The 12,535-nt window shown below is 42.2% G+C and overlaps 1 protein-coding gene across 1 annotated transcript; it reads left to right on the top strand.

Moving 5' to 3' along the window:
• Positions 1–299: 299 nt before the first annotated feature.
• LOC111972778 (twisted gastrulation protein homolog 1-A-like) lies at positions 300–8,742 on the top strand. Its single transcript, XM_023999849.2, has 5 exons — positions 300–529; positions 1,163–1,308; positions 4,239–4,338; positions 4,848–5,120; positions 8,315–8,742. The coding sequence occupies exons 2-5, from the start codon at positions 1,189–1,191 to the stop codon at positions 8,494–8,496; spliced, it is 675 nt and encodes a 224-aa protein (XP_023855617.1). The 5' UTR covers positions 300–529; positions 1,163–1,188; the 3' UTR covers positions 8,497–8,742.
• The last annotated feature ends 3,793 nt before the right edge of the window (positions 8,743–12,535 follow it).

Genomic DNA, 12,535 nt, shown 5'->3' on the forward strand with positions numbered 1-12,535 from the left:
CTTTTTACATCAGCAGTTGCAAAGTTCTTAACAGATACCAAGCCCAAAGCAAGCAATGCAGAGGCAGAAACACACTGGCCAGGTAGAAAGAAACCTAGAAAGGAACAAGGCTCAGAGTGATGCCCAGTCCTCTTCTGGCTAGTATTATCAGTGAATGTGATCAGTGAAATGATCAGAAGTATCTTTCAAAATGGTTGCTACTATTTACTAAGTAACAATCTAATAAATATGTACAGTGGAATATAGCTAAACAAATCAGATCAACACACAAGTAGAAATGGCATATTATATGATGCCAGCAGACATAGTTGTCTTGGCTCGGGTTCACCTGAGCTGCGGGGCTACTGTGCCTGCAGCCTGAAATGGTAACTGTATCTTTAAGGCGCTTGTCTACCACTGTCTGCTTTGTTTAGCCAGAGGGGAGAGTCACGCCATCAGAACAGAAGAACATGCTTTAATTCTGAAAAGTATAGGTAAACAAAGGTAAGAAACGTTCACCTCTGGAGCAAGAATCGACTATTTGGGCAAGGTAAGTTTATTTACTACTTCTATGGTTCCTTGGTGTGGGTTCTTTACCAAGACAAAAAAAGTCCATCCTTCTTTCTTCCTAGTTAGTTCATGTTGAGAAAAGGTGTTTATAGCTTTGGGTAGCGTATTTGCCTCTCCAAAACACGAGGCTCGTCCATAAACGCAGCCTGAAAAGTGTCAGACTTTTCATACAATGTATCCAAAGTGTTTAATTTTAGGATAAAATGTAACATTCCTTCCTTATGTAACCCTGAAGTCCAAGTGTTGCACTACTGGAATGATAAACATGCTATTATTGAATTAGACTACCGTAATAGGTATACAACGTTTGAACATGGATTTGAAACGTATTCAGATGTTTTAATGAAAGTGCGCAGCAACCTTTATTAGAATTGAGTTGCCAACAAGTGAGAAACCAATGTCTTTTTGCATTGCACTGGGTTTGTGTAGAAAAGGAATGCTCCTTTGAAGCAAGCGGGCAATTTACCATAACAATTGAATCAAAGGGATGGTTCCTTGACACGACTTTTCCTGTATTTTATTAGTATGTTTGTGCCTGGATGACGTCTTGTGTTATCTCATTGAATAAGGGGTACATTCTAAGTTATTGTCTGTCTCTGTTTTGTCGGTTCAGGTTACCGTTGTTTCGTGCGTGTCGGAATGAAGTCTACTCAAATCTTACTATCCACTGCACTTATTTTCCTTCTCTCGGGACTTTCCATGACCACAGCCTGCAACAAGGCTCTCTGTGCCAGTGATGTCAGCAAATGTCTCATTCAGGTAAGAAGGCTAAACTCTTAGCATAACGTTTTTGGAAAGGCATCATTCAATTAAGAAGGCTAAGCGCTTAGTGTGATGTGACGTTTCCAGAAAGGCATTAGGTTAACTTTTTTTTCCCCGCACGAATAAAATGTTTCTAAGTCACGTTGAGAACTCTATGCAAATTCTATAAGGGATTGTTGTCTTTTCAGAGTAAAGTTCGACTGCCATACAATATTATGCCAACATTTTACTCCTTAGTGTTAATCTAAAATGTGATTAACTTCCCACTATGCATTTCCTCTGTATGTCTGAAGTTATTTTACATGAACCTGAATTCTCTGCTGTGATCACAGTATTCTCTTTGTACTGGAAAAGCACATTAAACCATGACAGTTGCTGGGATCCCTCAACGAACTAACAAAAAAAAAAAGAACTTGCCGAGTTGGCAGGGCTACAATGAAGTGAAGGTTTTCAATTTACAGCTGCACAGTGTCCTCAAAGGATTTAGCCTAGTCTACCTTGGCTGTACATGAGATAGCCAATGGAGATACAGTACCAGTCAAAAGTTTGAACACACCTACTCATTCAAAGGTTTTTCTTTTTGACTATTTTCTACATTGTAGAATAATAGTGGAGACATCAAAACTATGAAATAACACATGTAGTAACCAAAAAAGTGTTAAACAAATCAAAATATATGTTATATTTGAGATTCTTCAAAGTAGCCACCCTTTGCCTTGATGATAGCTTTGCTTTCTCTCAACCAGCTTCATGAGGTAGTCACATGGAATGCTTTTCCAACAGTCTTGAAGGAGTTCCCACATATGCTGAGCACTTGTTGGCCGCTTTTCCTTCACTCTGCGGTCCAACTCATCCCAAACCATCTCAATTGGGATGAGGTTGGGTGATTGTGGAGACCAGGTCATCTGATGCAGCTCTCCATCACTCTTCTTCTTAGTCAAATAGCCCTTACACAGTCTGGAGGTGTGTTGGGTCATTGTCCTGTTGAAAAACAAATGATAGTCCCACTAAGTGCAACCAGATGAGATGGCGTATCGCTGCAGAATGCTGTAGTTGCCATGCTGGTTAAGTGTGCCTTGAATTCTAAATAAATCACTGACAGTGTCACCAGCAAAGCACCATCACACCTCCTCCTCCATGCTTCATGGTGGGAACTACACGTGCGGAGATCATCTGTTCACTTACTCTGCGTCTCACAAAGACACGGCGGTTGGAACCAAAAATCTCAAATTTGGACTCATCAGACCAAAGGACATATTTTCACCGGTCTAATGTCCATTGCTTGTGTTTCTTGGCCCAAGCAAGTCTCTTCTTATTATTGGTGTCCTTTAGTAGTGGTTTCTTTGCAGCAATTCGACCATGAAGGCCTGATTCACACAGTCTCCTCTGAACAGTTGATGTTGAGATGTGTCTGTTACTTGAACTCTGTGAGGTGCAATCTGAGGTGCAGTTAACTGCCGATTTCTGGGGCTGGTAACTCTAATGAACGTATCCTCTGCAGCAGAAGTAACTCTGGGTCTTCCTTTCCTGTGGCAGTCCTCACGAGAGACAGTTTCATCATGGCGCATGATGGTTTTTGCGACTGCAGTTGAAGAAACGTTCAAAGTTCTTGAAATGTTCCACATTGACTGAGCTTCAAGTAATGATGGACTGTCGTTTCTCTTTGCTTATTTGAGCTGCCATAATATGGACTTGGTCTTTTACCAAATAGGGCCATCTTCTGTATACCATCCCTACTTTGTCACAACACAACTGATTGGCTGAAATGCATTAAGAATAAATTAAATTCCACAAATTTACAAGGCACACCTGTTCATTGAAATGCATTACAGGTGACTACCTCATGAAGCTGGTTGAGAGAATGCCAAGAGTGTGCAAATCTGTCATCAAGGCAAAGGGTGGCTACTTTGAAGAATCTCAAATATATTTGAGAAAATGAATTTTCTAATTAATGTAGAAAATTGTAAAAATAAAGAAAGCCTTGAATGAGTAGGTGTGTCCAAATTTTTGACTGGTACTGTATATATGTGTACCTTCCCTGGGCATTGGTCTTTGCCTGGCTACCCAAACTCCTTGCGCCAGCCAAACGCTACTTTACAGACTTTAGTTTCTTCTCCACAATGAGTCTGGCGTACCTCCCCGACGATTTATAGAATGCAAACACATTCTAACCGTTCCGATTGGTCCCAGAAACCGATGGGTTGGGCCAGAGCCAGAACACACGTGGGTAAAGCGTTTTTATTGGCTTTTTGATACTCTGATTTAGAAATTATCCAATTACTGATGACTTTGTTTTGTACAACACCCCTCATTATGACATTGYCWTCATTGAAGTCATTTATGGTGGTCTCAGTTTGAAGTATGTAGTGAACGTAGAGCAGCGGGAGTATTCAGTTTGAGTCGTCAGGCAAGGTGCTGCCAGAACCACACTTGACTGTGGGCTCAGTTAGCGCCATCCTTTTGCACATCTGGAATTTGACCTCTTCTCCCTTTCAACCGCTCTGCACTGGAGGAGTCACAGAACAGGCAACTTGAGGTCGGCCCACTCACTCCGGTGGAAACCTCAAGCATACGCAGTAAAACACACACACAGTCACCGCTCGCACACACACACATCCTCTCCCTAGTGATTTCTAAATAGGGACAGGATATTATATGGTTTATTTTCTTGGCGTTGTATCAACCATGATGTGCTCGATACACATCAAGATAAATAAACTCTTATGTTGTTTTTGCTCTCCTCGTGTTACGACTGAAGCCTGACTGAGGCTACTGCATTGTCTGAGTGTTAACACACGTGTGCACAACATGATAGAAGGATTATACCAGATTGTTGCAGAATTTCTCTCCTATCAGTCCTGACACGTACATAAAATGTGTCCATGTAGTGGTTTCCATTTTGTGTGTGTGTGTTTTGTGATGTACAGGAGCTGTGTCAGTGCAGGCCCTCGGATGGGAACTGCTCGTGCTGTAAAGAGTGTATGCTCTGTCTTGGCACACTGTGGGAGGAGTGCTGCGACTGTGTGGGTAGGTGCCACGGACTAGGTGCAGTTGTGAGCATATTGGGAAGGACAAACAAGAACCGGTGTCAGAATGGATGAGGCTAATGAGGATGGGTATTTGATTTTTGCATCATATTGAGCTCCTTCAAATCCTTCCATGTCTATGTCCTTTATTCACTGATTGTTGAAGATATTGCATCCATCAGATTTTACAGTGAATGTTGAGTATCAAATCACATTATTTGTCACATGCGCCGAATACAACAGGTGGACAACCTTACCGTGGAAGGCTTACTTACAAGCCCTTAACCAACAATGCAGTTTTAAGAAAGTTAAGAGTTAAGAAAATATTGACAAAATAAAGTAAAAATAAATAAATATAAAATAACAATAATGAGGATATACAGGGGGTACTGAGTCAGTGTGTAATTTGAACAAGAGAAGAATAGTGGTTTACTGACTTATCAGTCATTTATTGTAATATTTTATTTATTTATCAATATTTACTAACTTGCTTCCTGTCTCCCCTCACAGGGATGTGTAACCCTAGGAACTACAGTGACACTCCAGCTACCTCCAAAAGCACGGTGGAGGAACTCTACCGACCCATCCCCTCACTGTTCCGCGCCCTCACCGAGGGCGAAGCGCCCATCAACATGATGGTGGTATCCTTCCCCGTGGCCGAGGAACTATCTTACCACGAGAACCTGGTGTCTTTCCTGGAGACCATCGAGGACCAGCACCAAAATGTCTCCCTGCCTGGGAACAGTATCCACGCCAGCTACGATAACAGCCAAAGTACTGAAGGTAGGGAGGGGTGAGGGGGTTGAATTATGGGGATGCTAATAGCTGCTGTGTACTCATTTTAATAAGAGAATGAAACATAGGCACATCATACAGTCTTGTGCAGGTGCCTGTTATCAAAGTATTAAACTCAGTTCATCAGCAAAACAGACTCTGAATATTCCACATTGCAATATACTATTTTATTTATATATACACTTCCGTTCAAAAGTTTGGGTCACTTAGAAATGTCCTTGTTTTTGAAAGAAAAGCACACTCTGTCCATTTTCTGTCCATTTAAAATAAAATAAAATTGATCAGAAATACATTGTAGACATTGTTAATGTTGTAAATGACTATTGTAGCTGGAAACGGCTGCTTTTTTTATGGAATATCTACATAGGTGTACAGAGGACCATTATCAGCAACCATCACTCCTGTGTTCCAATGGCACGTTGTGTTAGCTAATCCAAGTTTATAATTTTAAAAGGCTAATTGATCATTAGAAAACCCTTCTTCAATTATGTTAGCACAACTGAAAACTGTTGTTCTGATTAAAGAAGCAATAAAACTGGCCTTCTTTAGACTAGTTGAGTATCTGGAGCATCAGCATTTGTGGGTTTGATTACAGGCTCAAAATGGCCAGAAACAAAGACCTTTCTTCTGAAACTCGTCAGTCTATTCTTGTTCTGAGAAATGACGGCTATTCCATGAGAGAAATTGCCAAGAAACTGAAGATCTCGTACAACGCTGTGTACTACTCCCTTCACAGAACAGCGCAAACTGGCCCTAACCAGAATAGAAAGAGGAGTGGGAGGCCCCGGTGCACAACTGAGCAAGAGGACAAGTACATTTAGTGTCTAGTTTGAGAAACAGATGCCTCAAAAGTCCTCAACTGGCAGCTTCATTAAATAGTACCGGCAAAACACCAGTCTCAACGTCAACAGTGAAGAGGCGACGCCGGGATGCTGGCCTTCTAGGCAGAGTTGCAAAGAAAAAGCCATATCTCAGACTGGCCAATGAAAATAAAATATTAAGATGGGCAAAATAACACAGACACTGGACAGACGAACTCTGCCTAGAAGGCCAGCATCCCGGAGTCGCCTCTTCACTGTTGACATTGAGACTGGTGTTTTGTGGGTACTATTTAATGAAGCTGCCAGTTGAGGACTTGTGAGGTGGTAGTGTGTGTATGTATGTATGTATGTATGTATGTATGTACGTATATACACACAGTACCAGTCAAATGTTTGGACACACCTACTCATTGCAAGGTTTGTCTTTATTTTTACTATTTTCTACATTGTAGAATAAAAGTGAAGACTTCAAAACTATGGAATCATGTAGTAACCAAAAAAGTGTTTAACAAATCAAAATATATTTTAGATTCATCAAAGTAGCCACTCTTTGCCTTGATGACAGCTTTGCGCACTCTTGGCATTCTTTCAACCAGCTTCACGAGGTAGTCACCTGGAATGCATTTCAATTAACAGGTGTGCCTTGTTAATTTGTGGAATTTCTTTCCTTCTTAATGCGTTTGAGCCAATCAGTTTTGTTGTGACAAGGTAGGGGTGGTATACAGAAGATGGCCCTATTTGGTAAAAGACCAAGTCCATATTATGGCAAGAACAGCTCAAATAAGAAAGGAGAAACAACCATCATTACTTTAGGACATGAAGGTCAGTCAATGCGGAATATTTCAAGAACTTTGAACGTTTCTTCAAGTGCAGTTGCAAAAACCATCAAGCACTATGATGACACTGGCTCTCGTGAGGACCACCACAGGAATGGAAGACGCAGAGTTACCTCTGCTGCAGAGGATAAGTTCATTAGAGTTACCAGCCTCAGAAATTGCAGCCCAAATAAATGCTTCAGAGTTCAAGTAACAGACACATCTCAACATCAGCTGTTCAGAGAAGACTGTGATGGAGAGCTGCATCAGATGAACTGGCCACCACAATCACCCGACCTCAACCCAATTGAGATAGGACCGCAGAGTGAAGAAAAAGCAGCCAACAAGTGCTCAGCCTATGTGGGAACTCCTTCAAGACTGTTGGAAAAGCATTCCTCATGGAGCTGGTTGAGAGAATGCCAAGAGTGTGCAAAGCTGTCAAGGCAAAGGGTGTATATTTTGATTTGTTTAACACTTTTTTTGGTTACTACATGATTCCATATGTGTTATTTCCTGGTTTTGATGTCTTTACCATTATTCTACAATGTAGAAAACAGTAAAAAATAAAATATCTCCCATAACAAATCAGGACAGCCCAATTAGCTTTAGGGGTATTAACCTGGGCAGATTGGGCAACCCATAAGTGCTAAATATATGGACTTTGATCCAACACACTATTTTAGGGAACCCCCAGGAGTTCCCTAACTCATCCCCCTGGCAGGGACCATATTGTTTTAGGAGGGGAGGGCTAAGCTATAATGAACTCATGGCTAAGGCTGCTTTGAACTGAGCTCTGTGGCTTGACCCCTCCATAAAAGCTTATGAGATCTCAGGGCCTTGGCTTTCGTTTGATGGTTTTAGCAGGCCGCTATTTGAAAACCAAGCAGCCCTGTAAATTATTGAGTATATTGCTGCTGGCCTAGTGAACTTTCATGTGCATCCGCTCCAGTTGTCCTCTCCTCAGCCTCTGGTCCTAGTGATTCTAATTGACTAGGAATCTAGGGGGGGAGAGAGTAAGCGAGCTCCTTACGTATCCGCTCTGTGAACCTGTGACCCAGATCTGTTTTCCCTTTGGGAAAACACGCTCATTAATCAGGCCTCCAGCGATGGGGGATGCCCTCGCCTTATGAGGTGGGATGGGTGTGGGGCGGCAGAGATAAACACATGGGCTTAAATCAAGCCGTACGCATGCAGCCCTTTAGCATAGTATGGATGATGCATGTCAATCAAGAGGTTAGGCTCTACTAGGCTTTAGCTCAGCTGGCTAACACACACTTGTGGCACAATAGTTCAAACTATGGAAGGTCACATGGTGGAGGTGGACTTATTTTGTGATTAAAAAAAAAAATGTATTAAACATTTAAATAAATACTGAGATTGATACGATACATAGAGGTGGACTAACAGGACTTTGCTTCTTTTGTGCTTTAGAGTACCTTCATAAAAGTAAAGTGAAGACTACAATATATCGCTTAAGCATTTTATTGCTAATATTTGCCTGTTGTATTCAAAGGCTTATTTCTCCCCGTTTTTTCCCCCTCCACAGATAACATGTGCACCGTGGTGTACTTTGATGACTGTGTGTCCATCCGCCAGTGCAAGCAGTACTGCGAGTCCATGGGCGGCTCCAAGTACCGCTGGTTCCACAACGCCTGCTGTGAATGCATCGGCCCGGAGTGCCTCGACTACGGCAGCAAAGCCGTCAAGTGCATGAACTGCCTGTTCTAATGAAAGCCAATGGGACTAGCCACGTTAGGGTACTGTGCTCAAAATGCCACAAGGGGGCACTGTCTGCAATATGCAGATTAGCTGATGAGGTTGACTGAGGAAGATGACTTGTGCCTCAGCCTTTTTGTAAAATGTTTCCATGTTGTGATGTAAAATATTAGCCCTTACAAATTATTTTTCACTCTTGAATTAGTTTTTATATCTTATATAGGTTCTCTAGCAGAGAATAAATATATATTGATTGTTTTATATTCTCATATAGTTAATGCTGAAAGAGTCACTATGACCAAATCGTTTTACTATATATATATATATATATATATATACAGTGGGGAAACAAGTATTTGATACACTGCCGATTTTGCAGGTTTTCCTACTTACAAAGCATGTAGAGGGTCTGTAATTTTTATCATAGGTACACTTCAACTGTGAGAGACGGAATCTAAAACAAAAAAATCCAGAAAATCACATTGTATGATTTTTAAATAATTAATTTGCATTTTATTGTATGACATAAGTATTTGATCACCTACCAACAGTAAGAATTCCGGCTCTCACAGACCTGTTAGTTTTTCTTTAAGAAGCCCTCCTGTTCTCCACTCATTACCTGTATTAACTGCACCTGTTTGAACTCGTTACCTGTATAAAAGACACCTGTCCACACACTCAATCAAACAGATTCCAACCTCTCCACAATGGCCAAGACCAGAGAGCTGTGTAAGGACATCAGGGATAAAATTGTAACCTGCACAAGGCTGGGATGGGCTACAGGACAATAGGCAAGCAGCTTGGTGAGAAAGGAAACAAACTGTTGGCGCAATTATTAGAAATGGAAGAAGTTCAAGATGACGGTCAATCACCCTCGGTCTGGGGCTCCATGCAAGATTTCACCTCGTGGGGCATCAATGATCATGAGGAAGTGAGGGATCAGCCCAGAACTACACGGCAAGACCTGGTCAATGACCTGAAGAGAGCTGGGACCACAGTCTCAAAGAAAACCATTAGTAACACACTACGCCGTCATGGATTAAAATCCTGCAGCGCACGCAAGTCCCCTGCTTAAGCCAGTGCATGTCCAGGCCCGTCTGAAGTTTGCCAATGACCATCTGGATGATCCAGAGGAGGAATGGAGAAGGTCATGTGGTCTGATGAGACAAAAATAGAGCTTTTGGTCTAACTCCACTCGCCGTTTTGGAGGAAGAAGAAGTATGAGTTACAACCCCAAGAACACCATCCCAACCGTGAAGCATGGAGGTGGAAACATCATTCTTTGGGGATGCTTTTCTGCAAAGGGGACAGGACGACTGCACCGTATTGAGGGGAGGATGGATGGGGCCATGTATCGCGAGATCTTGGCCAACAACCTCCTTCCCTCAGTAAGAGCATTGAAGATGGGTCGTGGCTGGTCTTCCAGCATGACAACGACACGAAGCACACAGCCATGGCAACTAAGGAGTGGCTCCGTAAGAAGCATCTCAAGGTCCTGGATGGGCCTAGCCAGTCTCCAGACCTGAACCCAATAGAAAATCTTTGGAGGGAGCTGAAAGTCCGTATTGCCCAGCGACAGCCCCGAAACCTGAAGGATCTGGAGAAGATCTGTAGGGAGGAGTGGGCCAAAATCCCTGCTGCAGTGTGTGCAAACCTAGTCAAGAACTACAGGAAACGTATGATCTCTGTAATTGCAAACAAAGGTTTCTGTACCAAATATTAAGTTCTGCTTTTCTGATGTATCAAATACTTATGTCATGCAATAAAATGCAAATTAATTACTTAAAAATCATACAATGTGATTTTCTGGATTTTTGTTTTAGATTCCGTCTCTCATAGTTGAAGTGTACCTATGATAAAAATTACAGACCTCTACATGCTTTGTAAGTAGGAAAACCTGCAAAATCGGCAGTGTACAAATACTTGTTCTCCCCACTGTATATATATATAATATATATATATATATATATATATATATATATATATATATATCTAATATCTATATATCTATCCGCGTAAAGACAAGCAATCAATGTTATCAAATCTGTAGTGAAATGGCATTTTATTTTTGCTGTAATGGACAATCATAGTAAATACTGTTTTATATAATTGTTAGTAATATAACATACACTACATGGCCAAAAGTATAGACACCTGCTCGTCAAACATCTCATTCCAAAATCATGGGCATTAATATGGAGATGGTCCCCCCTTTGCTGCYATAACAGCCTACGCTCTTCTGGGAAAACATTCCACTAGATGTTGGAACATTGCTGAGGGGACTTGCTTCCATTCAGCCACAAGAACATTAGTGAGGTTGGCACTGATGTTGGGCGATTAGGCCTGGCTCACAGTCGGCGTTCCAATTCATCCCAAAGGTGTTCGATGGGGTTGAGGTCAGGGCTCTGTGCAGGCCAGTCAAGTTCTTCCACAACAATCTTGATAAACCATTTCTGTATGGACCTTTCTTTGTGCATGGGGACATTGTCATGCTGAAACAGGAAAGGGCCTTCCCCAAACTGTTGCCACAAAGTTGGAAGCAAAGAATCGTCTAGAATGGTGTAGCGTTAAGATTTTCCTTCACTGGAACTAAGGGGCCTGAACCATGAAAAACAGCCCCAGATCATTATTCCTACTCCACCAAACCTTACAGTTGGCATTGTGCATTGGGGCAGGTAGCGTTCTTATGGCATCCGTCAAACCCAGATTAGTCCGTCGGACTGCCAGATGGTGAAGCGTGATTAATCACTCCAGAGAATGCGTTTCCACTGCTCCAGAGTCCAATGGCTGAGAGCTTTACACCACTCCAGTCGACGCTTGGCATTGAGCAATGGTATTCTTAGGCTCGTGTGCGTGCGGCTGCTCGGCCATGGAAACCCATTTCATGAAGCTCCCGACGAACAGTTCTTGTGCTGGCGTTGCTTCCAGAGGCAGTAGAACTCAGTAGTGAGTGTTGCAACCGAGGACAGACGATTTTTATGCACTTCAGCACTCGGCGGTCCCGTTCTGTGAGCTTGTGTGGCCTACCACTTCACAGCTGAGCCGTTGTTGCTCCTATACGTTTCCACTTCATAATAACAGCACTTACAGTTGACTGGGGCAGCTTTAGCAGGGCAGAAATTTGATGAACTGACTTGTTGGAAAGGTGACATCCTATGACGGTGCCACGTTGCAAGTCACTGAGCTCTTCAGTAAGGCCATTCTACTGCCAACGTTTGTCTATGGAGCTTGCATGGCTGTGTGCTCGATTTTATACACACGTCAGCAACGGGTGTGGCTGAAATAGCCGGATCCACTAATGTGAAGGGTTGTCCACATACTTCTGGCCATTTAGTGTATGTTATTTTAAACGACGGCCATATTCAATCAAAACTGATGGCCAGCCTTTCACAGACAACAGGTTTGATTTTATAGGCGCAGTTAAGATGATTTGTTTCATACTGTAAACATTTATCATTCTAGCACAAGTATGTTGTTTGACTGTATACCACACTGTTACTATACACACTCCGGAATGGAACAGTTGATTGGTCTAAAGGTAGTCTGGTGGGATCTGTTTCAGACCAGGAGTGTGTTCCACTCTGAGGTGTGTACTGTAAGTCATGTCAGAGGAATCCAGTTGTTATTGCACGAGCCCTCTGTGTTTATTCCCCCGTTCTTCATGTCTTTAGCTATGCTTATTAAAGGTCTGCAACATTTGGTTTCAATTAGGGCCACAGAGGCTGGCAGAGAGCAGCAAAAACGTTACTGCAACGTCTTTCCGCAGCTTTATTGGTCTGGTAGAGGTTGTATGTGCTACATTCAATCTGTTTGTGTCCTTGCTTTCTTGTGCTGGTTCCGTCGTGCATTGCTTATTTCCTTGATCTGTCAAGTTTTTATAGGGTTGTCGTGTAGCCAGTGGGTCTCGTGAAACAGAAAATGTTGGTTATTTGGCACAGAAGTGGAGCAATGTGGTTTTTGGAAGCAGTGAGGTACTAAAGACAAATGCTTTAATTTCTAAGCCAATGCTTAGAAATTCACAAATAACAGCTTATGAAAATGAGGTGGGAGA

The sequence above is a fragment of the Salvelinus sp. IW2-2015 genome, linkage group LG14 (genome assembly GCF_002910315.2).
Source record: "Salvelinus sp. IW2-2015 linkage group LG14, ASM291031v2, whole genome shotgun sequence".
Classification (NCBI taxonomy): Eukaryota; Metazoa; Chordata; class Actinopteri; order Salmoniformes; family Salmonidae; genus Salvelinus; species Salvelinus sp. IW2-2015.

Excerpts from the sequence above, each read along its gene's own strand:
- LOC111972778 (XM_023999849.2), top strand. The coding sequence starts at position 1,189 with ATGAAGTCTACTCAAATCTTACTATCCACTGCACTTATTTTCCTTCTC. Across the intron at positions 4,339-4,847 it reads GGAGTGCTGCGACTGTGTGG|GGATGTGTAACCCTAGGAAC; the intron begins GTAGGTGCCACG and ends CTCCCCTCACAG. Across the intron at positions 5,121-8,314 it reads TAACAGCCAAAGTACTGAAG|ATAACATGTGCACCGTGGTG; the intron begins GTAGGGAGGGGT and ends CCCCCTCCACAG.